This window comes from Phaethon aethereus, assembly GCF_964289735.1.
Source record: "Phaethon aethereus genome assembly, chromosome: 1".
NCBI lineage: Eukaryota > Metazoa > Chordata > Aves > Phaethontiformes > Phaethontidae > Phaethon > Phaethon aethereus.
This window is the reverse complement of record NC_138575.1, coordinates 2,096,591-2,124,462: the sequence shown is the minus strand read 5'-3', so window position 1 is coordinate 2,124,462 and position 27,872 is coordinate 2,096,591. Positions and strand designations below refer to the sequence as shown.

General features: G+C 40.2%; 1 protein-coding gene across 1 annotated transcript in view; it reads left to right on the top strand.

Annotated features, from left to right (window-relative positions):
• LRGUK (leucine rich repeats and guanylate kinase domain containing) overlaps positions 1–27,872 on the top strand; it is a gene marked incomplete at both ends in the record, with an annotated part of 57,506 nt that overhangs the window by 12,178 nt on the left and 17,456 nt on the right. The window contains 8 exons of the mRNA XM_082013842.1: positions 1,760–1,840; positions 4,462–4,548; positions 6,552–6,658; positions 11,545–11,664; positions 14,436–14,532; positions 16,694–16,807; positions 22,854–23,055; positions 24,088–24,201. Of these exons, the coding sequence (XP_081869968.1) occupies positions 1,760–1,840; positions 4,462–4,548; positions 6,552–6,658; positions 11,545–11,664; positions 14,436–14,532; positions 16,694–16,807; positions 22,854–23,055; positions 24,088–24,201 (922 nt within the window). The remainder of the gene's footprint in view (positions 1–1,759; positions 1,841–4,461; positions 4,549–6,551; positions 6,659–11,544; positions 11,665–14,435; positions 14,533–16,693; positions 16,808–22,853; positions 23,056–24,087; positions 24,202–27,872) is intronic.

The window sequence follows — 27,872 nt, the reverse complement described above, 5'->3', positions numbered from 1 at the left end:
CTGTCCCCTGTCCCAGCGGCTGTGTGGTGCTTAGTTGCCGGCTGGGGCTAAACCACGACAATTATACAATCCAACTCATTTATATTTGAATTTTGAAACCCAAGCTCTATATATATATATATATAATAATTTTTATATTGATCTTCCAGGGTCCTTAACTGAAAAGACTGTTAATTCATGAATCGTTTTGACATCATAGACAGATCTGCATGTAAAAAAAAAAAATCTAAGAAAATAAGAAATTAAAATATAAACCAGGAATTTAACATTTTCTGTCATTTTCCCCACTTGCAAGATACATGTACAAGATTTAATTCAAGACACTGTATTTTTTTCTCACACTGTGTTCAGGTTGACATTTAAAGGTATATCAATGGCACAAGACAGGAAACTAACTAATAGTATCGTTGCTATTAGCATTAATAACACCACTTCCATTGCCTCATATAGTTTCTACTGTTCTTTATGGCACGCAAAAGCTATTAATTTTACCTCATCAAAATTTGCCTCTTTTAATGATGTTATTGAAACTGTTTAATGAGTCACCATTTTTTGAACATTCCCTCTGAAGAATAATTTAAAGAGAATTTTAATTAATTAACACAGAAAGATCCGAGTTACTTCAGCTCACTATCACCCAGATCTTAAATGCTTGATTTTTTAAAAATGGGCACAATAAGTTTATCTGCAAACCATGTTTCTCATGTACATGTTCAGTGATTTTCAAATGTCGACAGTTGGCATTCTATGATTTATTTAGGAAATCCACCCAAATGACATTTAACTTGGTCAAAACTGTTCTGCAGTGGGCTTCATGTTATTTCAAAATGAATATTGGGTAGGCTTTGGTTGAGGTTTATGTTTTTAGACACTTACCATAAGCTGAGTATAAGTTAGGGGTAGAATCTGAATTCTTCTAGGTTCAGTCTTTCAGCTCTGGAGGAAAAACTGGTATCCTTACAAGGCAGCTCATCCCAGCCTACCACGGATTGAATGACCTCTGGAACTGCCTCTCTCCACTGATTATAAAGTGAGGTTAAGTGACTTACTTGGGCTAACCTAGCAGATGGCTAAAATGAGGCAACGTGACTTCCATTTGATGCATTTTGTTTTAATTGGGCGCCTTACAACTGTTCACTCAGGGTCTAGCACGAGTGCCTCTAGCATGACTTTGTTTAGGGCACACAAACTTTGATTAATCCCATGTAACTTCTAATGCTTATCTGATGTGCCTGAGTGCAGCCAGCCCAGGTTTCCTTTATGGATGGATGAGACCTTAAGTGGAATGCATCACCTTCTGGATACAGACAGCCAAGGACAACTTTGCTGATGCTTTTCAATCAAGTGCTGAAAGTTAGGTGGGATAAACTTGAGCTCCAGTGAAAAGAAACTCTTCTTAGAAGGAATTTTTTTTGCTAGTCAACTGAAGCGCAAATATAATGGCAGAATTGCCTCACTTAAGCACATCAGCCACATAAAAACTAAATGTGTTAGGGCTTGACATTTGAAAGAACTGGAAAAATGCAGGTGGTTTGAAATTGCTGTCTGTATTATACTGCTTCTCCATCTAACATCCAAGTTGTCAGCCTTTTGTGACTAGAAGTATCTTATTGAGTGCAGTTAACATGTATCTCCATTTTGTGAGTATAATGATTTTTTTTATGTCCAGATTTTAAGAGCAGGGATTAAAATTCTTTTTCCCATAGTTATCATGGATTCTGTTGCTGCTGATTTATGCTCTGTTTCTGTCACTAATTAGATTGCTGAGCTGCGTGAACTTGAATGTATTGAAGATCTGCCTCTCCTCAGAGTTTTAAATCTTCTAAAAAATCCTGTACAGGTAAGAAAGAACCAAAGAGGAGCCAAAAATAAGAACCTAGAACTGCTGTTCTGGATCACACCAGAATCCATTTAGCCTCAGTTTCTACCTCTCAGAGTGGCCAGGTCATTTCAGGGAATGAGAACAAGAAATGAATGAGTGATGGTTTCCCTGGCATCATTACCCACCTCTGCCTGGGAACTTTCTCTGAACCAAAGCTGCATATCATAGAATCATAGAATCCCAGGTTGGAAGGGACCTCAAGGACCATCTGGTCCAACCTTTCTTGGCAAAAGCACAGTCTAGACAAGATGGCCGAGCATCCTGTCCAGCTGAATATTAAAAGCGTCCAATGTTGGGGAATCCGCCACTTGCCTGGGGAGATTATTCCAATGGCTGTTTGTTCTCATTGTGAAAAATTTTCCTCTTGTGTCCTATTGGAATCTCCCCAGGACTAACTTGTACCCATTACCCTTCGTCTTTTGCTTGTGACTCCTTGTAAAAAGGGAGTCTCCATCTTTGTAGCCACCTTTTAAATACTGAAACATGGTGATGAGGTCTCCCCTAAGCCTTCTTTTCTAAAGGCTAAACAAACCCTGTTCTCTCAGCCTTTCCTCTTATGGCAGGCTTCCCAGTCCTTTGAACACCTTTGTGGCCCTTCTCTGGACCCTCTCCAAGCCTGCCCACATCTTTTTTGCACAGCAGGAACCAAAACTGAACACAGTATTCCAGATATGGCCTGACAAGTGTTGAGTAGAGTGTGGTAATGACTTCCTTATCTCTGCTGGTGATGCCCTTGTTAATGCAGCCCAGCATTCCGTTGTCTTTCTTTGCCACAGCAGCACACTGTTCACTTATATTGAGCTTGTTGTCTACCAGGATCCCCAGGTCCCTTTCCACAGAGCTGCTCACCAGCTGAGTAGATCCCAGCCTGTGCTGCAGTCCTGGATTGTGTTTTCCCAGATGCAAAATCTTACTTTTGTCCTTGTTGAACTTCTTAAGGTTCTTGTTAGCCCACTCTTCTAGCCTATCCAGGTCTTCCTGCATGGCTCTCCCTTCTGAAGTATCCACTTCCCCACTCAGTTTGCTATCATCAGCAAACACCATCAGGGTACACTTGATCCCATCATCCAGATCACTTATGAAGATATTAAACATTGTTTGGCCCAATATCGATCCCTGGGGGACCTGACTTGTGACAGGTTGCCAGTTTGAAAAGGAGCTTTTACCAGCACCCTCTGGGTTTGGCCTGTCAGCCAGTTCCCCACCACCACACAGACCACTTGTCTAGACCGTAACGCACCTAGTTTCTCTAGGAGGAGGCTATGAGAAACCTTATCGAAAGCCTTGGAGGAATCCAGGTAGACAACGTCAACGGCTCGCCCCACACCAACCGAGCATATGAATCATGATGTTTATTATCCACGTAGTAAATCCATAAATTTCGTTAATGCCATTTGTGAATCCATTTATATGTTTGTACTCGCAGCATGCCGTGATTTTTGCTTGGGAAAAGATCCCCTTTTTGTGTGCTTTGAAGGTCTGTACTCCATTGTTCCTGGGAAAAGCTCAAAGGAACTTAGAGTACCCCTTTTAAAATCATGTGTCTCTGAAATCTGTATCTTCTTTTCTTGTTTAGGATTTTACTCAGTTCTCATTTATGGCTCCCATAATATTCTTCAATTAATGAATTAAACATCCATTTTATCAATAATGACATTTGCAAAATATCAGAAGTTCTGACTTTGACTCTGCATTTGTAATTTGTCCTGAGTGATCAAGGGTGATTCTATCCTGACTCTTGTGATTTCTAAACTATGCGTGAATTTTACAGTGATTTCCAATGTCAGAAAGAAGAAAAATGTTAAGGGTTTAAATACTTCTTCCTGTAATTGCCAGTTTTGTATTGGCTTTCGTGAGAATGGTCTGTCCTGGCCTGGCACACAATGAAATTATCGGGAAAAAATACCCAAAATAGGCTGCCCCTGGTCCTCCACAATCTGAAAGCCTTTTTCTGTTTAGATGTCCTTCCCCTAAGCAAAGTCTGATCATAATCCTTTCAATTACTGTTTTAAGATGATTGTTGCATGTGTAAGTTACTAAGACAGCTGTCTGAATTGCAGTTGTTTTAACAGGACCTTAGTGGTTTTAGAACTAAGAAGCTTCATGAACTTGTCAGTGTCAGTGTTTTAATTTGATTTTTAATTATTCTTTTTTATTGTCTCAGACTTAAAAGCATATATGATGACAAATTTATAATGCAAATTCTCTTTTGAAGTTCCTATAGTACTACTAAAGTTGGAAGTATTAACCATAGTTTATTACATATTCCCAGTATACATAATGCTTTTAGTTCTCCAGCAGTCTTTCTTGGTATTCTAGGGGGTGGGGTGGTGATTTTTAATTTTTAAATTGACCTTTTGAACAATGTAGTTGCAGACTTTTGAACAACTATTAGCTTTTGCTGCAGAAGCCAAGCTTGTGGTGGGGGATCAGTTTGTACAGTGTATTGACATCCTTCAGGGTAAATAGCTTTTTACGTTGCAATGTATTAAGGCCAATTTAATTTCAACCAATTGAAATTAAATATTAGATTGATGAAGTTACGTACTTTGTGTCAAAGTGTAAACTTTGTCCTTCAGGAGCAAACAGATTATTGGCTCTTGGTGATTTTCATGTTGCTCCAACTAACAGAACTGGATCTCAAGAAGATTTCAGTGGAAGAAAAGGTATGTCAACATCGTATTATTCTGGAATTTTTCTAAATAGAGAATATAAGAAACTGTGCATGCAAATGTAGCTTTTTAGTCATTTGGATATGACAAATCTCCCATGTTTCAGCCCCCAGGATAGGATACAAATTCAGAGACTTTTGCTTTTAAATCTAGATATATATCTACAGAATTTCTGGAGCAGTTATGGTATGTAAAAATGCAAAGCTTACCTAAAAGCTTTGTTCAGTGAAGAAGTTTACTTAGCAGCCATTGTAACTCAGCTAGTGAATCTAAATGGGCAACTACACTGATGAAATACTCTGACGTGGTAACCACTGTGCTACTTCTAAAATACTGTTGGTTTTTTTTACTGTCAGTACAGCAAAGTGAACTCCAAAACTTATAATGTTGCTTGTTTCCCATTCTACTCCATACTGTTTTCACTGTCAAATCTTCTGCTCCAAAACCTCTGCTCAGACCTCTTACGGCAACTTTCTATTGTAATAGAAACCTTTCCCTTTGCTGCTGCTTTTCCTGTAATTTTGCTTCTGCATGTAGTATTTGGGTCCATGCCATGCTAGAACTGTTAGGATTAACAGCTGCCAACTGGAGTTGGATTTTGGGGAATTATCCTTTAAAAATTATCCTTACAGGAAATTCATTGCTCCTAACTTTAGCTACAAAAGTGTTAGGGTTGTTCTTTAATGCCAGACGCTCTCTATCATGAACGCAGGGAAGGGATGATACCAGAGCATCATTTACCCCACCTACCGAGAAGTTGATCTTATTCCTTATCTTACGTGGCAATCTGTTTTCCTTCCAGTAAAATTGTGAATATATTAAAGAAATTTTTCCTTCTCTGTGGACTATAAAAGTAAGCCTGGATGACCGGTTTAGACTAGCACTTAACTTTTGGATGATTAAAGTTATTTCAGAAAATCCTCTCCTCAGGTTATTTTAGAATGTCTACCCTAGCCTCATAAATTCTCTTGTTAAACTGAATTTGGAGGCACTAGCTCTTCTGTCTCACTAACACACAAAATGGATATACAGAAATGTTGTATTTTAGATCAGAAATGTGGTTTTGAAGTGAAACTCCTAGTTGTCCAGTTTGCCGTGCTTGATTCTTACTGTGGAATAGTCTTGCAATATATGAACTAGACTTCTTTTGGACTAACGTGCTCCTAGCCACTAAATCAGACCAAAGGACCAAAGCAGAGCTAGAGTGAAATGAGCTCCCTTCCCCAACTCCCTGCAAAATAGTGTGGACTTTGTGTCCCCAATACTGAATATTTTGCTTTAAAGTTCCATTCCTGTCGCACCATACAACACCATATAGGCATGGCTGTCACCCGAGCTTACAGAAGTATTTTGCAGCAGTTTCGGCTAGTTGATATTTGATGGTTTACATGAAATGACTTGGTAGTTCTCTAACCTGTTTCTGGGTGGGTAGTATTAATAATACTAAAAAAATATACAACTCATTAGCAGTCAGTACCCTCAATAGAGCTTTCAACAGAATGGATGGAGGGAATCCCTGGAGTTTGAGTGCTCCTCCTCCCAGGAAAGACAGAAATGCATTGTCAGGAGAGAATTGCAGTTTGCTTACTTTGTTAATGCCTGTTCTGTTCCTCTTCTGATGAATAAATAAATGGCTTCAGTCCCTGAGGATTTTAGTTCGGCATCTTCCACCAGCACTAAAAGGATGCAAATTAATGGATAATTAAAACCTAAGTAAAATTACTTTGCATCTTATGTGGCATCCTGTTTTCTTTCCAGTAAAAGGTTGAATATATTAAAGACAGTGAGCTACATCTGGCTGTTTTCCATCTATCAAATTGTGCTTAAATCCCCTGAAAAGATTTATGTAGTGGAGTGCTCACAGACAACCCAAATACAAAGACTGACCCTCAGAAATATGAAGCCATCATTATTCATAGTGATCTGCGAAGCATATTGCAGCTGGAAACAATTACATCACTGCTCGTCTTTCTTTTGCCCCTAAACTGTGGAAACAGGTTGCTGCTGTGAATAAATACGATCCTCCTCCAGAAGTTGTTGCTGCTAAAGATCATATGACTCATGTTATGTATAGCGTGCTGCAGCCCCAGAGAATCTTTGACAGGTAAGCTCACCTCCACTTCACATCAGCTCCTGTGGGTGGCACTCAAGTAAAGCAGAATATGTTGTCATATATTTAGAGGGACATTTTTCTGTCCCTCTCCCACCTCTAAATTAATTTAGCAAAGAGGAGAAGTTCTATGGTATTCTGTTAGCAATCTGGAAATTAGGAAAATCTTATTTGGTTGAAATTGATTATGGAATGAAGTTAGTCATTCACCTCTAAAGTCTGAGACAGATTGTCCACAGCTCCATTTCTTTTAAACAATCTGTTGAAACAGATGGCCATTTGCACCATAAATGAAAGATGCAAAATTTCTATCAATACCCAAAAGCAATTTAAAAATCTCTAGAGGGAGAAGAGAGCTATAAAACATATCTTCTTCCTATTCTGCTTACTCCTTCTCTTCACACTATTGGCATTCCATTGTGAGCAAAATGGCTTTATTTTGTGGCTTTGGGGCACGTTTTATATTCATAAGGGGAAATTTTCAAGTTTGTACTTAGGGAAGTTCATCTACTTCTGCCTTTGGGAGGAGATTATGCTGACTGCCACCTAAAGTACAGGAGGGAGAAGCAAATCAATGTTCTTTTTCCAGCGTTGCCATTGCCATGCCAGGTGACTTCTCTCAGTCTCATTTCTGATCTAGAAAATGGAAATAGCCATACTTTGTTATCTGTAGATATGTTATGATATTTGCTTGATGAATGCTTGGAAAATGCTTTGACATACTCCGAATGAAGATATTATGAAATATATGTGGTTTACTATTATATTGACTACAGTGGGCACTGAGATCAACTTTTGTGCCCCAGACCCTGTTTTAGCACCATTTTGGATATCTTAATTCGTAATGAGTAACCTGATTTAAGATCCATGATTTAGAAACTCAGAAATTTATATTTTTAGAATACCTTTATTGCAAGTCTTGTGTTTTCTGGGATTGTTGATGAAAGACAAGAACCATCCCAGTGGTGATGATAGCTCTGAGAATTCTTAAAAGCCTATTAAAAAAAACCACAGAAGATTTATTTACTCTTTTGCAGGGTTGGAGATTTCTTTTACAATAAAAAGCACAATAGTTTTACATTTCTTCCAACGCAAACATAGCTCTATTTAAATATTTGTTTATTGGATTGTGTATGTGTATCTTCATTGCTGGAAAGAAACAATTCTGTCTTCTGTCAGAGGTATTGTATACACAAACATATAAACACACTGACCAGTATTTATGGTACTGACCAAAATTGTTAATGATGCTTTGAATGTTTGCCCATGCTCAGCTGGAAAGCACACAACACAGCCATTAATGAAATCTTCTTAATGATGATGTGTTACAGTCTTCTACGCTATAAAATGCTTATTGGGACCAGATTGGTATAGTTCATTTGCATCTATATTTTCAGATGGGATTATAATTAATTCTTGTTTAGCAATATCTCTATTAAAAATAAAAACTGAAAACAAAGCAAAAAGTTACATGGTTACATACTCTGCAGTCAGAAAACATTAGCATTAAGTTTCTTAGGCCTGTGCCTTCCCCTTCTCTGTGTGCCTTGTGATTCTACCTTTAATTACATGGTAACACACCACTGAACAGTATTACATGTATTTTTCCCCTACTATAAATGCATGTGACATACCATACAAAGCTACCTTTTATATAGTTATAACTGCTACATGGGGAGCAGAAGTTTAATAACAGAGGGCTCTTCAGTCTATTGGGAAAGTACATGATGAGACTTGGTATCTGGCTATTGAGGACAGATAAATTCAGAGAAGAAATAGAGCATGAACATGAGCCAGCAGTGTGCCCAGGTGGCCAAGAAGGACAACAGCGTCTTGGCCTGGATCAGCAATAGTGTGGCCAGCAGGAGCAGGGCAGGGATCATGCCCCTGTACTCAGCACTGGTGAGGCCGCACCTCGAATCCTGTGTTCAGTGTTGGGCCCCTCACTCCAAGAAGGATGTTGAGGTGCTGGAGCGTGTCCAGAGAAGGGCAGTGGAGCTGGGGAGGGGTCTGGAGCACAAGTCTGATGAGGAGCGGCTGAGGGAACTGGGGGTGTTTAGTCTGGAGAAGAGGAGGCTGAGGGGAGACCTCATCGCTCTCTACAACTACCTGAAAGGGGGTTGTGGTGAGGTGGGGGTCAGTCTCTTCTCACAGGTAACAAGGAAAGGGACAAGAGGAAACAGCCTCAAGTTGCGCCAGGGGAGGTTTAGATTGGATATTAGGAAAAATGTCTTCACTGAAAGGGTTATCAAGCACTGGAACAGGCTGCCCAGGGAAGGGGTTGAGTCACCATCCCTGGAGGTATTTAAAAGCCATGTAGACGTTGTGCTTAGGGACATGGTTTAGTGGTGGACTTTGCAGTGCTGGGTTAACGGTTGGACTCCATGATCTTAAAGGTCTTTTCCAACCTAAATGATTCTATGATTATTTTTAACAATGAAGGTAATTAACCATTGGAACAATTTACCAAGGGTACCAAGAATTCTCCACAACTGGAACGTTTTTAATTAAAATAAGCTCTAATGGAACCTCAGGTATCAGGCTTGAAACAAGAACTAACTCAGGGAAATCCTGTTTCCAGTGTGATGAGGAAAGTCTGAGTAGATTATCACCATAGTCCCTTCTGGCCTTGCAATCTATTAATCTTGCACAGCAGTGTATTACTGTACTCGCCAAAGACAACGGAAGTTGAAAGATGTACATTAAATGAGCCAAGAACTCTTTACAAGAACTGCTTACAAGTTGTAGGAAAACCAAAACTTTTAGTTTATCTTTTGAGAACCAATAAGTGGTCGTGTAATGAAAGGTAGTATTATGGAAATGTTCTCCATGTTCTTCTGATGAAATAATAAATCCAAGGAGTTTGAGGATATGAGGAATTTGAGCAATGGAAATTTATTTAAGGGAATTTGAATTCTGAGTATAATCATGTCAAGTAATGATATATTGTGTCACTACTGGATATAACACTTCCTTGTAAAAGAAAAGATAACAGAGGAATTCTGCAGTTTGCAAGTTTGTAAGAGGCTCTGTGCCTGGAGAAGGAATACATTAAAACTACGTTGAAGGTAAGGGTTCTGTCTTCACAGACCTGCCTTGACATCATTATTCATGGAGGGCATGGCCTTGAGCAAGAGTAAGAACCTTTCTGCTACGCCTTGATAAATTTTGAATCTCTAGTCACTAAGCATGTTTCATGGAATTCCCATCTTTGAAACGGTTCATTTATAATAATGCACTTGTAGTATCCACAACTGTCACTACTACCTCCTGGGATCATGTTGTCTTACACTGGTCTTTCCCGTACCACAAATATCAGAAAAGAGAAAGACAGTCTGAACAGCTCAAATAATCAATAGAGGAGGAAGATATTTCTTGAATTGAACAGAATGTCACAACTTAGCAGGTTCAGATAAGGATTTTTAAAATGTATTTTTAACTTCTCCAATATTTTTAATGTATTGTGCTAATAAGCTTATTGTGCTAATGTTGTCTAACGTTTTGTAAATGTCACCAGTTGGCACAGTAAGTAAAAAATCCTTAATTCTCCCAAGGGTTCTGCTACTGTCTTGCTCTAAAATAGTCCAGTGGATGGAACACTGAACCAGGTTCTGCGTTCATTTCACAGTTTAGTAACAGCACATATGTACAGGGTCTAGCCCGTCTCTTAATTTATTAGATGTATCTGTTATTTCTTCTGTGAGAGTAGTACTCCATAGGAGAATTAAGAGACTGAATTGCATTATTACCTTACTGCTTCTGAGGCATTAAGTCCCATTATATACATATCTGTCTGGTAGAAAATAGAGCTGGTTTGCTGAACCTAAAATAGGAGTAAAGCCATTACTTTGAAATCTTTTTCCTCTGTTCTTGTGTTGGGTGGTTATCATTACTTCTTACAGAGTTAGTTACTTGTAAGAGAAAAGGTAGAAGAAATATTCTTTGTTTTCAGGAATTTGTGTTCACCTGTTTTAAATCACATTAAATTGAAGCTTAACACACATTGGTGATTTTCTTCCACTTTAAAATTTAAATTTATTTAAAGCTATTTATTAGTTAAAAATATGTGGGTTTGAAATTCTTTCAACTATTTCTGGCAAACTATCAAGTGTAATAATCTTAAGATCTAGCTGAGATTTAAAAATGAGAGTCCAAAGTTGCATTCCATTTTCAGCTGTCTAAAGAAATTGCTGGACACTCGAAAGTGCAAAAATGCTACTCATTTTGGTATTTCTACCTGGCAGTGGAAATTTGAGGGTCTAACCATCTGCTCAGCATGGAGAAAATGGAGGGCTTTGGATATCTGCAGTACTGAGGTATTTTATTGTAGTGTTATTGGTGTTCAGTGGAGTTTAGGGATCTTAGTGTTTTTCATTCTATTGAATTGAAGACTTCTTTGCAAACTTCCACCTTCATCCTTCAAGGCCATGGCAGCCAGTAAGATTACATGTAGGAGTGTGTAAAGGTTTGTAGGATTGAGTCCAGGTTCACACTAGGCTTGTTATCCTGATCATAAATATTACCATCCCTGCGATAGACTTGGAAAACTCTTAAACAAATCCCAGCAACACTGTAACTGCAGAGGAAGCTTTAGAAAAGGCTATAAATCGGAAAAGATTATGGTAGACGTAACATTATTTCTTTTGCAAAAGAGACCCAGGGGTCTTTAATGCAATATTTTGTGCTATTTTTATGCTTAGAACATATCAAATTGAGCACACGCTTCTGATTTTTGTCTACACTGTGAACAATGTGAATAGTGTGATAGACAGATGAGATTAGCTGAAGTGATGACGAAGTCTCTGCAGAAGCTTTATACAAAGTTGCTGAAGACTTCATTTGTAAGTAATGTAATAGCTCCTTGTTTTCCTTTCTTGTAGCACTTTACCTAGTCTTGATGCTCCCTACCCCATGCTGGTATTAGTTGGCCCTCTAGCCTGTGGTAAGAGAGAGCTTACTTATAAGATCTGCAGACAGTTCAACAATTTCTTCAGATACGGGTAAGTTTTCTCCATAAGTTTCAAAGAACACCAAGTGATCAAGGCTAGAATTTCTGCTGGTTTTTTTTCTTTTTCTTTTTTTTTTTTTTTTTTAGAAAAGAAGTTAAAAGTTAAAGACAACCAATAAATGTTCACTGCTATGCATTTTATCTCTTCCCATGGCTTGATTGCCTGAAGTCATCAAATACTTCCTTAAAAGAAAAGCTGTTTAAATTACCATGTTCTTTTCAAAGGTGAACAGCAAACAAACAAACAAACAAAAATGTGTCAGTTAGTGCTCCTTTTATTGATCTGTTCTATCTGTGCTCACTAATGCCCCTCAACCTACGCATCTGTTTAGATATGTATACATTTCTCTTAATTTTTGTAATGTACCTGCATATAAACACATTAGCATGCATGTGCAGACTGCATCCAGAAGCTAGGAGAGGAAGCAAGTGCAATTGCTGGACCAGTTTATTATCCTGTAAGTAGTATTATCAAAGCAAATGGCACCTTTCAGACTTCACCACCTGCTGGGAGGACTAATTCTCCCTATCTGAAACGCCTGAATTATGATCCTTACTGCCTTGGGCTCCCTGTGTGTTTAGTGGAAAGAAACTATCTCTTTCCAAGGGAAATTCAGCCTTTGTGGATCACTTCCCAGAGGTATCTACCTATTTTCAGTGCACAGTAGGTAGGAATTCTGGATAAGTTAGATCACCACTATCTATTGCCTAAAAGTAGGTGGTGCAAGCTGTCCCTCTTGTCCACCCATTCCATTCTTCACTGTACCTAATTTTCATAGGTCCTATAGCACATGCTATTTGGCACTGGTCTGTATTCCTGTTATATAGTCTCTCCTCTATTTTCTCAATTTTTTTATTACACAAATGTATCCATTCATTTTAAACCAGACTTTGGCCATAGTTTTCCATATATAGCATTTGCCCCAGTAGGACCTGAGTCTACTCTTAAGTACTGAAGTGGTGAGTTGTAAGAAAGGGACTGGGCACATGCACATGCAAGAACGATTCCTCAGAGTTCTTGATATCACAGGACCACACTCTGCATGTCGATGTGGTGTGTAGTAGTAGCCTTCTCTAACGTAATACACCATGGGGAAGGAGCCTATGAGTATTTCTGTCCGCTCTGTACTCAGATTGTAGAACCTTGCTGGATTAGATCATGAAACTGGCAAGTTGAAGGATATTTTAAGAAAAGATCTGTGAAGGTTATGTGACTGGAAAAATGACTTTTTGCCTTTCTTTAAAGCAACTACTATGTTTTGAAAGACTAGATTAGAAATTACAATGGATTGAATACCAATCAAAATTTTCCAAACACTGTGTGTGTTTTTTTAAAAGCATTGTTTTTATACTGTGTATTTTATTTCCTAAAAGTTTTATGCATGAGGGGAAAAAAAGGGAGAGAGACAGAATCTTAACAGAGCAGAAAATTGCAGCCGTAAAGCAAAGTTGTGTTTTAATTATTCAGTGGAGATTTAAGCAATTTTATGGCTTACACTTCTAAATTTCAAACATTCCACTCATTAAAATTGTATTTCATGCAAGATACCCTGGCAGTTTGAATGTAAACATGGCCTTGCAATTAAAAAGGGTTGTAATGTTTAAAAGTGTTTCAAAAAATAAAGTGAAATTGGACCCTCAAACCATCTGGCTAGTGCTCAGGAGTGACCTTTAAAGCTGGATGCGTTCATAATATCTTAAAGAAAATCAGGCCTTTGAAGTGAAATTTTACGGAGCCCATGTGCAGCACACTGTTCTCATTTGCCACAGCTTGCTGATAAAAAAAAAGTGGCACCCTCTAACGCCATGATAGTTAAGATCTGTCAAGCTCTGCCTTATAGACTAAACTTCTTAATGGTTTATAACTCAGCTACCTTGAACAAATGAACAGAAGTAGCCTGGTAGGTGATATACTAGTAGGTGGTATATTTTTTGCTATATTTTTCAGGACAATCAAGCAGAAGTCAAAGGGTTAAAATGTTGTCAGTGTGAATCGACGCCAAAGCTCCACATGACACTTTTGTTCCTGTTATCCTACAATGTAAAAATTAAAGACAAAACCAAAGCAGAAACAAGTAGCAAAATATAATTTCCTAAGATAGAACACGAGCCACTGCATACTTTAATCTAAAATTGCTACATGCATTGAATTAGCTGGGGTTTTTTGGTTTTGTTTGGGGTTTTTTTTGGTGATTTTTTTTTTTAAGTGTTTCATCCTGGAAGTAAGCTCACGTATCTGAGTTTTATCCTATTATCCTTATGTGGTGGCAGGCAATTACTTTTCCTGCCTTATATCCCACTTATCTCCCTAGTTTCAGGATTGTTTGTCCCCTTACTATTAGGGGTCTATTTAAAGATTGGTCTTTATATCTTTCTTAACCTCACAGCTCAGCCTAACTCCTAGTCTCCTTTTCCATATTTAGGGTTCCACTTTATATCATCCACAAGCTGACATAACTGGAAAAAAATGACTTCATCATTTCTCTATTACAGGGTGCTGTGACAGCTTCAGTTCATGCTGTCCTGGGTTGGGGGGCGGATTTATAGCCAAAACGTAACGTTACATTTAAACTTTTTTGTGTATTTATGGGTTAATCTTTCAAATATGCGGCATTAGTGATATGATTTGCACATCTTTATAGTTCCCATAATTCTTTTTTCTTAAAAATAAAATGATTTGTAGTATTCTCCCCCCCCCCCATTCCATAGCTGCTTCTATGATTGAAAACAGGTTATTTCTTTATTATACCATATATTTTCCAGTCCCTGTCACACTACCAGGGCAGCTTATTTTGGTGAAGAAAACAGACTTGATTACTATTTCGTTTCTCAAGAAGCATTTGACAAAATGGTGAACACAGTAAGTACCTGACTAGTATCCTAGTAGGCCTATTTCCTGCACCCAGAGTCAACTCAACTTTTCTGTCCCGATCTGATTTCTTGTTTGTTTTACATTAGGTTTGTGTCTGTGTGTGCATGCTTATTCACTCACGGTTATGTGGCTTAAGTTCATACCCAGAAACCACACACTCGTGTATTTAGGCTGTCTTCTGGATGCAGATATAGAAATCACTAAATGGGCATGATAGTCAATTTAAATGGCATCTTTAAACAGCAGTGTAATGTAGAAATAAACTTATTTCCATATGCAAATATCTACTGAGTGTATAGGAAAGAAAAACTCTTCAAATAGCTGACTTTTTTCCTCTTTTCTTTCTTCTTTTTCCCCCTCTTCCCCCTCTCCCTCCTTCCCCCCTCCTTCCCCCCCTCCTTCCCCTCCTTCCATCCCCTCCTTCCCCCCCTCCCCTCCCCTTCCCTCCCCCCCTCCTTCCCCCCCTCCCCCTTCCCTCCCCCCTTCCCTCCCCCCCTCCCTCCCCCGCCCCTTCCCCCCCTCCTTCCCCCCCTTCCCCCCCCTTCCCCCCCTTCCCCCCCTTCCCCCCCTTCCCCCCCCTTCCCCCCCCTTCCCCCCCTTCCCCCCCTTCCCCCCCCTTCCCTCCCCCTTCCCCCCCTTCCCTCCCCTTTCCCTCCCCTTTCCCTCCCCTTTCCCTCCCCTTTCCCTCCCCTTTCCCTCCCCTTTCCCTCCCCTTTCCCTCCCCTTTCCCTCCCCTTTCCCTCCCCTTTCCCTCCCCTTTCCCTCCCCTTTCCCTCCCCTTTCCCTCCCCTTTCCCTCCCCTTTCCCTCCCCTTTCCCTCCCCTTTCCCTCCCCTTTCCCTCCCCTTTCCCTCCCCTTTCCCTCCCCTTTCCCTCCCCTTTCCCTCCCCTTTCCCTCCCCTTTCCCTCCCCTTTCCCTCCCCTTCCCCCCCCTTCCTTCCCCTCCCTCCCCTCCCCCTCCTTCCCCCCCTCCTTCCCCCCCTCCTTCCCCCCCTCCTTCCCCCCCTCCTTCCCCCCCTCCTTCCCCCCCTCCTTCCCCCCCTCCTTCCCCCCCTCCTTCCCCCCCTCCTTCCCCCCCTCCTTCCCCCCCTCCTTCCCCCCCTCCTTCCCCCCCTCCTTCCCCCCCCTCCTTCCCCCCCTCCTTCCCCCCCTCCTTCCCCCCCTCCTTCCCCCCCTCCTTCCCCCCCTCCTTCCCCCCCTCCTTCCCCCCCTCCTTCCCCCCCTCCTTCCCCCCCTCCTTCCCCCCCTCCTTCCCCCCCCTCCTTCCCTCCCCTCCTTTCCCTCCCTTCCCTCCCCTCCCCTCACTCCCCCCTCCCCCCCTTTCCCTCCCTTTCCACCCCACTTTCTCCCCCCACTTCCTTTTTCCCCCCCCTTCCTTTTTTCCCCTTTTTCTTTTTTCTTCAACCCTGCAGGGAATTCAGCCTTTTAAAATTTAGCAAATCCCCCCTAAAGGCATTGTCTTTCCCTCTGGACGCAGTTTCTGATGCCTTTTGCTGCCTGCAATGAAACTTTGGCTTGAACAGCCACAGCAGAGCTCATTATTTGTACGTACACAAACAGGGGAGCCAACACAGTCTTAAGCAACTGATCTGCTCCTTAATGATAACTCCCAGTAATCAAGTAGCTTAGTCTTAAAAGAATACGATCTGCTCACATCTGTCTAGACATACCACTGGGAACCACAGTTTCAGTTGTCAGGTTTTAACTTGGAAATTTCTTGGCCAGTTATACATTCTCCTTGCAGATTTGTTTCTGTCCTGTCTTTCCTTTTACATTTTCTATTTTATATGGCATGGCCATACGGGTTGATGTAACGTCAAAAGAAGGATGCCTCTTGCTTTAGATCTTGGTTTCTTTACGGTGTGAATGAATAACCAATGAACGCTGTAACCTGTCAGCAGCTTGTTTTCAAGACACTGGTGTTTTATTGCCCATGAACAATGCACAAGCCCGTACCCTGCAAGACTGACTATGTGCTCTTCTCTGCAAATTTTGTGCTCTCATTGGCCTCATTATCATTGATGATTTAGGCAGGGAGAAACTTTGTAAGGAGAGAAAGCAAGGAAGTCCAGAGTGACTATGCTCCTTAAAGGAAGTTGTTTCCCTTAAAATATTTCCTCTGTCATTATACTTGCTGTTTTGAATTTCAGGGGAAGTTTATAGCAACCTATAAATACAATGGCTATTACTACGGACTTGGAAGAGACACTGTAGAATCAATTGCCAGAGAGGGTCTTGCAACCTGTGTTCACTTGGAACTAGAGGTAAGGATTACTTATTGCCTAACCATTTTTGAATGAGTCATTCTGTGAGAACTCTCCCGGGGAGGAATCCATGTGGTTTGACTAAGGTTTGTTTCAGCGGCCTAGGCATAGCCACTTAGTGACACAAGCGATGTCCTATGGCCTCTGCCCAGCCCACAGCTGCTGCTGACACACTTGAACTAGTTGTGTGGGCTGCGTTACACTCACTGCAGATACAGTTGTTTGGCCAGATGAACTCCATTTTTAACTCCACTGCCTGTATCAAATAGCTCTCCGTTGTCTATAGGTAAACCACACCACCCCCTTTATAGACACCCACATTCAGCCAGATGGATCCTTCTGCTGGCTTCTTAAAATTTCCTAGCCTATTTTTTCAGTTTTCAGCGGCCTCATCTCCCCACCACATCACCAGTACTTTCCATTACAGTATCCTCAGCTGTTCAGCCATGTGCTTTCCACTCACCTGCAGCTTATAGTGGGACTAGTCTAGAGCTGCACAGCTACTGATCACCCCTAAAAGAATGCCATCCTTCTCCTTTACTGATGAAGCAATGCAGGACCATGAAGCAATGAGCCTGCCTCATGCAGGCGTGAGGCAATATTCTGGGCAGGACTATTAAAGGGTGCAATCTCTTTGAGGGATTACTCATACTCTGAGATTTGTCAGGTGCACATGCATAGATGGCAGAATCTCAGAAGTCTTGCTGCGTTAAGAAACTAGGTCACAAAGTGTCAAAACCTATCTATTGGAATCCCAAAAGAATAACTTTTTAGCTAGTTTTCTAATTATATAATTCTCATTATCTTAGATCAAGATTTACTAGCTAGGGGTTGAGGTGACCAACAAGGAAAGACATGCGACATTTGCTTCCAAATTCTTTCTACAAAAAAAGCTCTTATCAATACGAGCTTCCAAAATGAGACTCTGCAGAGTGCCCAGAATGTGATACTGAGTGTTGCTGGGATTCACCATGTTTCTTGCATGTTTCATCACTCTGCTCTACCTCTGGGGGATTACTACAACTTAACAGACACTACTACACTCCATGATAGATGGGAAAAAAAATAATAGATACAAAAAAGAAATATAGGAGACTGCAGTGCTAACGTAGGGTCCTAAGTTGTGCATCCAGAGTTAGGGGAATGACTAGGGAGACTTGAGCAAAAATTGATACTAAATTTATTTAATTTTAGGATGTTTATTTTGTTTGTGAAACTGATGATCAAAAAACTAGATTTCAGTTAAGAAACTTAGTGTCCATAAGGAGTTTTAGTCCCCTTTGGCCCAAATAAATCTGTACACTTTTACTGGCTTGCATATAAACGTACAAATAACAGAATAGTAACATGTCAGCGCTAAAGAATTAGTAAGTCCTTGCTCAATTTAATGCTGAAATCCTGCTCTTAAGTGCCTGTTACTTGGCTGATATTAAACAGAAAATTAATAACTTAATCTCTGTGTAGTTCTATTTCTTCTTTTTCTTCAGTCTACAGTAAATCGCCCTCAGTCTCTGCTGATTGCAATAGGCATCGAGTGTGTTTGTTGTCTTGCCAGACAGAGCCTAAATTTACAAAGGGAGAAAAACAGGATGATGAATGGGGTGCCTTTTAAAGCTGTCAGTTCTTCACAAAGTAGATGTGTTGTCAAATAATTTAGGAGAAAGAACTTAATGGAACATCATGTTTATTCATAAGAAGGTTAACCCAGCGACATAGGCAGTGACCATAACTTTTACCGGGTATTACCAAAGGTACTGTCATGGACAGACAGCTAAGTAACTCCTTTGTCACTGAAGTTTCAAGATCACGTAGTAATTATGCATCGTCTTGTATCACTGTGGACTCTGCTAGCAGATGAGAAACAATAATGGTGAGTTATGTATCTGAATAGAAGTTATCAAAGTCCATTATCTTCTGCAAGGCTCATAACAAAAGTGATTTAACACCATTAAAAGAAATTTTAATTATGGTCTGTGGGATGAGACTAAAAATTTAAAGCCGTTCATTCCCTTTAATCTAGAGTATATCTTTCACTGATAAAGGAGACTGACACAAAGTTTAAAAGTTAAATCTTGCTGAGTCTACACTTCCAGTTAGTGAAGCTGCTGCAATTCTGACACACAGTTATGTATTGGAGTAAGCACATTTGCAGTGCTTTCCCTTTGCTTGTGTAGCCACCAATACCTGCAGAGTGACTGAAGGAGCTGCACGTTCCAACCAAGGGTGTAGTGGCAGAGTGGCTAATGTGTCTCATTATGCTTCCAGAAATATAAGTACACCTTGTCTCCTGCCAAAGACTACTCTGTATTGCACTTGTTGCTGGTTATCCAGTCATTCAGGCTGGGAAATCAAAGGAAGTAGGATACAATACTAGTCACATCTGTTCTAGAACCTCATGCTGTTAACTGAAAAAAACTGAGGTGCTTTAGCTGTCTTAAATGAATGGATGTCTTCAGCTCAGGTAGTCCTTCACTCTTTCATATGCAAATTCAGGAAATTAAAATTTTACTCCTTTTTTTAATTTTCCAAATATTTCTTTGGTTTCAAACTGTCAACTCCTAGATTCTCCCATTCGTTATTTTAAGGTCACTTTCCTTATACTCTCTTTATTTCATATTAGACAGTCACTCATCCTAATGTCTCTGTACAACAAATTTATTGGGCACATCAGAAGATTTCTGTATCTCTTCCTTTTTTCTCCTCCCCGCTTATCCCAGACTATTGATGGGCTGCCTCCCTATTCCTACAAAGGAATGGGACATATGAATCATTTGTTATGTTATTTCTTGATCAGAAAGAGAACTCGTTCATGGTGCAACTTCAGATGAGGAGGGTGTTACTGGGCTAGAATGTGGGTCTGCTTTCTGCTGGTTTTCCAATCTCTGAATAGTTATGGGCCTAGCTGAAAGTACGTGGTCACATAGCTGGATGCAAAGATTTCTGTGCCCCAAATTCTTCCCTTTAGTTTTCACTAAAATGAATAGGATTTTCCCCAGATTCACTCCCTGAAATTTTTAGAATGGATCAAAGTACTGTTCCATACTTAGAACGCTGCAAGCAGGAGAAAAAAATCTAGTAAGTGTTCAGTCTATTATTTTATTCATGATTTCACTTGTATTTGACTATATTTTAGAATTATTCTTGACACACCCAGCTTTAAGGATGTGGTGGTCAGTTCTGATGAAGTAATGAACAATGCTCAGATTTGACTTACTAGTCCCTCTCTGTTCCTACCCGCTTTAGTGAAGAAGGTGTATCAAGCCTCAATGAAAATGAAGTAAGCTTCCCCTGTGGTTACTACAGTGCAATAACGTGCATGGTCTCACTTAACGTTGGATAATTTGTTCATCACCAGGCCTGTTTTGGTGTGGGGATTTGGTTTGTTTTTTTTTTTTTTTTCCACAATGATCATTAAACACCAAAAATGATCATTTTATATATATGATCATATAGATATAAATAAAGCCAAGAATTTGTTGTTAGTATGATTGAAATTTTAACTCTCTAATTTAAGAATCATCATTAGTCTACGTCTAATTATTACAAAAAAGGAAGAATAATAATGCTTTTAGAGTACTTATATACTGAAAAATTCCCAATAATAATAATAATAACAACAATAAAAATTGTAACACCTGCTTCTTGGTTTCTGTCTGGTTTGCTGGTGTTATGCTCACCCTTTCATGCTGCTTTGGGTTCTAAGGTCAGTGGTTTCCCTCTGATGTTGTTGGGGGCTGGGGGGGAAAGATGTTACAGCAAGTTGTCAACATTTGAGCCCTTTCCTGGGAGGATATTCATGTTGATAGTTTCTTCTTTCTCCTCCCAGGATCCTCTTGGGGTCATTTGTCTATGTTTGCTTATACATGGTTACACCTTTCTCTTTCTTCGTTGGTCTGCAGCTCCAGGCTAAATATGAATTCATAGAATCATTTAGGTTGGAAAAGACCTTTAATATCATGGAGTCCAACTGTTAACCCAGCACTGCCAAGTCCACCACTAAACCATGTCCCTAAGTACCACATCCACGCATCTTTTAAATACCTCTAGGGATGGTGACTCCACCACTTCCCTGGGCAGCCTGTTCCAGTGCTTGACAACCCTTTTGGTGAAGGCATTTTTCCTAATATCCAATCTAAACCTCCCCTGGCACAACTTGAGGCTGTTTCCTCTTGTTCTATTGCTCGTTACTTGGGAGAAGAGACCCCCACCTCACCAGAACCCCCTTTCAGGTAGTTGTAGAGAGCGATAAGGTCTCCCCTCAGCCTCCTCTTCTCCAGACTGAACAACCCCAGTTCCCTCAGCCGCTCCTCATCAGACTTGTGCTCCAGACCCCTCACCAGCTTTGTTGCCCTTCTCTGGACATGCTCCAGTACGTCGATGTCCTTCTTGTAGTGAGGGGCCCAAAATTGAACACAGGATTCGAGGTGCGGCCTCACCAGCGCTGAGGACAGGGGGACGATCGCTTCCCTAGCCCTGCTGGCCATGCTATTGCTGATACAAGAGTTCATTATATATGGTGCCATTTATGTATGTTAGATACTATTTTTTCTTGTTGCCCCTAAAACCAGCTTTGTCTAGCTCCAGGCCTTCGTTTTTTAACCGACCATTATTGAGATGTTCATAGTTGTGAGGTGTCTATTGTCAAGGTTGTGACCCATCTCTTACCATCCCATACCTGTAGTCCTCTACGTTGTGTCCTTGTGTTTCCACTTCTCAAGGTCTTTGCTATCATGCCAGGCTTGTATTTATCTACACTGTTATTATGTTGAGTCATAAACATCGCATTCTACCTGGAACAACTGCTGCTTACTGCTATCCATATAAATCTATGGTTGTACTACACAAAGATAAACAAAAGTAACACAATTAGATATAGATACCCGGTCAACAAGAGAAATTGCTGTCACAGCTGAACCAAGTAAAACAAAGTTACAGCCAAGCCAAGAAGAGTTCAGAGCGAACAGGACAAGCCTCGGTCTTCAGGTGTTGAAAACTCGGTGCAAATCCCATGGCAATGGCAATACCGTATTGCAGGGCTACATGGTTACAATATTCTGTTTTATATGTAGATAAAGTGAGAAGGAGAGAGAAAAGACTCTTCAAAGTATGAGTTGGTGCAAAGGAAAACTATCAGAAATTCAAGATTGGTACCAATACCTGCATCATTTAATAAGACCTTGTCTTTAAGTCCTAGCATGCAGACAGGTCTCCCTTTTCAGATCTAGCTGAAATTATTATAGGTGTTTGCAGCCCCCAGCTGTCAATTAGTGCTAACCAGAGCCATTGTCCTTCTAGCAGAGTTGGTGCAAGGCACATGTAAATGTTTCCTAGTCTGCTGTACTAAAAGTCCTACTCAATATCGTTTATTGCTGATAAAAGTGGTTCAAGTTAAGACGACTTACTACAGTGTAACAGATAAAGAACGTGCCCATCATCTCTCTGCTGGGGAGTTGTGGTTCCACCCAGTTTTGAGAGGGGGTAACATTGCAAGCTGCTCCAGCAAAATAAATATGCCTGTATCTCAATGAAGTTGCACATTTTCACTTAGAAAAATACACCAGCTGAGTTAAAAATTTGTTTGTTCATAGTGGAAAGCTAAGGGCCAAGGTGGTGATGCAGATAAGTTGTGCTGTGTGTCAGTACAATAGTGTGACTCAGTGATACGCACCTTTAGAATAACTAGGTCCTGATGTAATAGAGAGGATGGAAAAGACGGAAAAGTCATTAACTGGTGGGTATGAGAAGTATGATGCTTTAAATCACTGTGGGATTTGACTAAAAGGATTCTTTCAAAAGTGTGTTTAGAATAAAGTTATACCATTCTTGTAATGCTTTCCACATGTAGCTTTAGGGCATTTCACCTTGAATGTGCCTATTTTGTGAAGCTGGATGCTAGATCTTGAGACCTGTAGACTGGATTCTGGTTTCCAGTACTGCTTTCACAGTAATTTGTGATAAATACAGTGTTGTCCTAAACTCAGCTACAAATTCAATAGGCACACAGTTTCAGGAACAAAACATTGTGTTTCTCTGCTTAATTTTAAAGGGTGTGCGTAGCTTGAAAAATACCTACTTCAAACCCAGATACATCCTGTTAGTACCAATGAACAAAGAAAACTATGAGGGACATCTGCGGAGGAAAGGATTATTCAGCAGGCCAGAGATTGAAGAGGCAGTCTCCAGAGTGGACATGTACATCAAAATAAGCCAGGTTTTTCCAGGATACTTTGATGCAGTAGTCAACACAGGTAAGTTAATCTCTTTCATAATATAAATTTGGCTTCTAATGTCACACCAATAGATGGACTGAAACTGCTATGCAAGCAAAGGCACATGAAACTAAGGGTGACGAATGGTTTGATGTTCAGCATAACAGTTTAAACTTTCCCTTAACTGATTTTTCCCAGTTAATTCTTGTCCCAGGAATCCAGAAAGCTCTGGAGGTCTGTCAGGACTGAATTACTCTGTTATGTCCAAGTTGTGCTTTAAGCCCATCTAGAAAGCGAACCAACTATTGAACTGAGCAGCACGCTTGTTAGGTATTGTCTCCTATGAGAATATTAGACTGATCTGTACTAATTGTCTGTTGGTTTCTGGGCAGAGTTCAGAGGTGCTTTTGCTCTAAGAGACCTAATTATCTCTGGGCAGGTTCGGCTTCTTTCAGGTGTTGAAATGACAGCTAATGTGCAGTCTGGCAACGTCTCCCTGTAAAGAAGAGGCTGCTGCAAAGCTTGTGTAGGACTCTTCTGCTCAGTAACTTGCTCAAGTCCCCCAGCCTGAAACAAGGAATGTGAGCATGGTAGATATTTCATTAAAACAAATGTTTGCTTCTTGATATTTAGGAATTGAGGATAGCAAGTGGTAGAGAAGAATCCTTTTCTAGCTCCTTCTCTGTGTCTGCCCCTTTGTGGAGCTGATTTTTGCAGTTCACCACAGTGATGGTGAACTATATCATTGTGGTATGAAATATCGTATTTGTACTTATTGTCAACGGTATATGGAGCTTACAATTTAAATATAGCATTAAAGAAATAAAACAGTAAACCAAATTGCAAAAGGAGAATATTTAGGTGAGTACAGAAACTGAGATGAATTTCAATTATTTTCTTGAATGTGCTATTTATGAAGGTGAAGATTTTTCTCCTACAGGATGAGCTGGATGAGTTAAGAATGCATTTCTGTGTCAAACTTCTGTGATTTGTAACTTCATATTGATGAAGCTTGGCTTTTTCATTATGTATCCTTTCTCTCCACCATGAAATGTATATCTCTTTCTGCAGATGAATTGGATGAGGCATTCACGGAGCTGAGTTTCCTCATAAAGGCATATCTGGGTTTGGAGCCACCTGCAGTTTCTGATAGCATTCAGGACTTGAAGAGCAGAGCAGGAGCAGGTACTGTGTCTGCGCACATGCTACTACTGTTTTTATCAGTAGAGTATCCTACTCATTTGTTACAAGAATGGAAGTCTGTGAATGTTGCAACCTGTGAGACTGCTTGTCTCTGAAACCTCCTCATGCTTCCCTGTAACGGGTCTCCTGGGCTGATTCCTCCCAAGGTTCTGAATCTTTAATGGAGATCTTTCCAGGAACTTTACATCACTGTGTACCCTGAGGAAATAATATGCAGAAAGTGAGTTGCCTGACTCTTCTGCGGATGCTTTTGGTCTGAGGATCCATTAATTCCAGATGAATCGCAAGTGAGATAGGAGTCCATGGCTGAGAGCTTTGTGTCTATCAAATTGTTGAGCAACAAGGAAGTAGCATGGCACTGAGACCTTACTTTACTCTCTTCCCCAGGGTAGCCAGAAGCATGAAGAGGAAAAAAAAAAAAACTGAATATAGTAAGATGAGTGAAGGCAACTTACAAATTCACTCCAAGTGCTTTTAGGTCTACCCACTGCAGGGTAACCCCAAATGATAGCCCTTGAATGACTAAGGCTGGAGCCCCATGATCACCTCCAGCTTTTCATAGAATCATAGAATAGTTTGAGTTGGAAGGGATCTTTAATGGTCATCTAGTCCAACCCCTCTGCCATAAGCAGGGACATCTTCAACTAGATCAGGTTGCTCAGAGCCCCATCCAACCTGACCTGGGATGTTGCCAGGGATGGGGCATCGACCACCTCTCTGGGCAGCCTGGGCCAGGGGTTCACCATCTTCATCATAAAGCACTTCTTCCTTATGTCTAGTCTGAATCTGCCCTCTTTCACTTTAAAACCATTACCCCTTGTCCTGTCACTACAGGCCCTGCTAAAAAGTCTGTCCCCATCTTTCCTATAGATCCCCTTTAAGTTCTGGCAGCTGCAGTAAGGTCTCCCCGGAGCCTTCTCTTCTCCAGGCTGAACCCCCACAGCTCTCCCAGCCTGTCTTCACAGCAGAGCTGTTCCATCCCTCTGAGCATTGTTGTGGCCTCCTCTGGACCTGCTCCAACAGGTTCAAGTGCATGCTGCTGCAAAAAGTGGTCATGCTCCAACTTACATCTCCTGCCTATGCATTTCTAGTGTGCTCCATGCTCTCATTTCTCTGATTGTGCAGCCATGTGTAATCTGCATCAGGGAATCCAAAAACTAACCTAGGGAAAAAAACTCACAACTATCAGACAGATCGACTCTTGATCAAACTCATCATGCAGCTATAGAATTGGCTCAAGGAGGGAAGGGTGAGGGAGAAGAGCTTCATGGCTGCCTGTGTAGGAAGAAAGAAGACTACTCTTGTCAGAGGCGGAATAACGAAGATTAGCTTAACATATTGTGAGAACTCAGCTGTAACCCCTGAATTTGTTCCAGACAGAGCAGGTTACCAGCTGGGATGAAAACAGAATATGATCTTTAAAGTACTGGAGAAAAAGAGATAAGAAACAGTCATTACAGTATTAAGATGTTGCACAACATGAACTAACAAGAATCTTGTTTATGTGAACTCTTTCCTCTCACTCCAAGAACCTCCATGGTTTATAGCTGTCTTGGTTAGATGCATTACAACAGGAGGATTAATGAGTTTCCTAAGTAACACAGAGACAATATTCATGACATTCTGTGTGGCTCAGAAGACTGCAAATAGAAGTAGCTGAAGGGAGGGCAAAAATGACTGAAAATGTTAATGCAGAATAATGTAAAATTCATCAGTTCATCATTTCAAGTAATTTTGTATCCTGAAATAATTAATAAATACTGATTTTCTAGTGGACAAGAAAAGAGCTTCTACACGTATTGTGGCATCTCAGTGCTACAGCAGTGAGGACCTTTCTGAAGAATCTTATTTAATCTTAAACTATGTAGATTTTATTTTCATTTCCAGAGCTTTCATGTTTGTTTGAAATGAGAAAGAAGACTTCCTTGCCTTATTTTCTATAATATTGTTGCTTATTTGTCTTAAAACCACTGGAGACGTTTCATACTGAGAGGCAACAAAACCCACCAAAGTGTAACTAGATTATCAGGAAAGAAGAAGAAGGGAGAGGCTTAAAGATAAAAGATTTGTATATAATAATGATATTTTTGAAGATATATACATACGTATCTGAAGTTCCTTTAAAGGATTTAGTTTGTATTCCTCAGCAGTTCTAAGTTCTTTCATTGAGTGACTTGTAACTAGTTACAGAAACTTCATTAATAGTACTAGATTTTGGTAATTCTGCTGTCCATAAAGTAACTTTTAAATTTACTATGCACCATTAAATTCATTTAGAGCTTCATTTATAGGTGTTTAAATAAATTTAACTATCCTACTTCTAGAGATCATCTCTTCTTATGGACTGTGTGAAATAATTTATTTTAAAAAACTTGCCTCAAGGTTGTCTTTAATATGGACATTTTTAGTAAGATAGTAGCAGGGGGAAGATTGGTTGTGTGAGATTATGATAGGTTGTTAATTCTCTTTTTAATGAACTGCTGTGCAAGATCTTTTGCTCGTGTATAGAGTAAAAATACTGGGAGAAAATAGAGAAGTTCTTCTTTTTAAAAACTTTTTATAGCAGAGGTATAATACATTTCAGAGCTGATAATGCTTTGTACTTGCATTAGCAGCTTTCACCCATGGAACTTGGCACTTTACAACTATTAACTATATTTCACAGCAGTCCTGTGTAGTATGTGTTACTATTGGTATTTTACAAATGAGGAAAGAGACATTTATGCCAAAGACTGATTATTATTTGTGATGCTGAGCATCAGAAATCCCACTGAAGTTTTGGCAGTGTGAAGCTCTGCACCTCTGAAGGTTAGGCTGTACTACTTAGTGTCGAAGTGAGTAGTTTACTGTGCCTGAAACAACCCACCAATCTTGAGTCTTGTCTCCTCTGTTCTTAACACCACATCTTCTGTCCGCTACAAAACCAGCAGTATATACTGGGTAGGTGGCGAGTCATCTGATGATTGTTGGAACTTTTTTATAAAGGCATATGCTAAGAAAAATAATTATATTTAGTATATGAACATGCATGTGGATGGGATGTCTCTTTGCCTCTTGCCTTTGTATGTGACTTCTTAGGTTGTGAGCTCTTGTGCTTTGCTGTGACACACAATGCAATTAAACCTTTCTTATTGAATTTCTGCAAAGGCTGTCATGTACCAATATTTATAAGAATTTTTCTGTGACAATTAAATATTTAGATACCGTTTTATAGACAGGATAAATCCCACTTTACTTTTTTTTTCAACTTTGATAAAAATGTTTTTTTGAAAAAGTGAATTGGTTATGTCTTCAGCTTTCTGGCTCACGGTCATGTTTGATCCAAGTAGTGGTACAAGTCTTTGGATTTTTGTTCACAGAAATTCAGATAAAATAACAGAAGAAAAGGTGCCCTGCTCCAACTCCTCATCACATTCCAAGAGCTCTGAGAAGGTTAAAACTTCTAAGCAGGTAGACTGTAATTAGCTTGGAGGTCATAAACAGTGGTGCATATCACAGAATCACAGAATCACTGAGGTTGGAAAGGACCTTCAAGATCATCAAGTTCAACCATTAACCCAACGCCACCATGTCCCCTAAACCATGTCCTGAAGCGCCACATCCACACGTTTTTTGAACACTTCCACAGATGGCGACTCCACCACCTCCCTGGG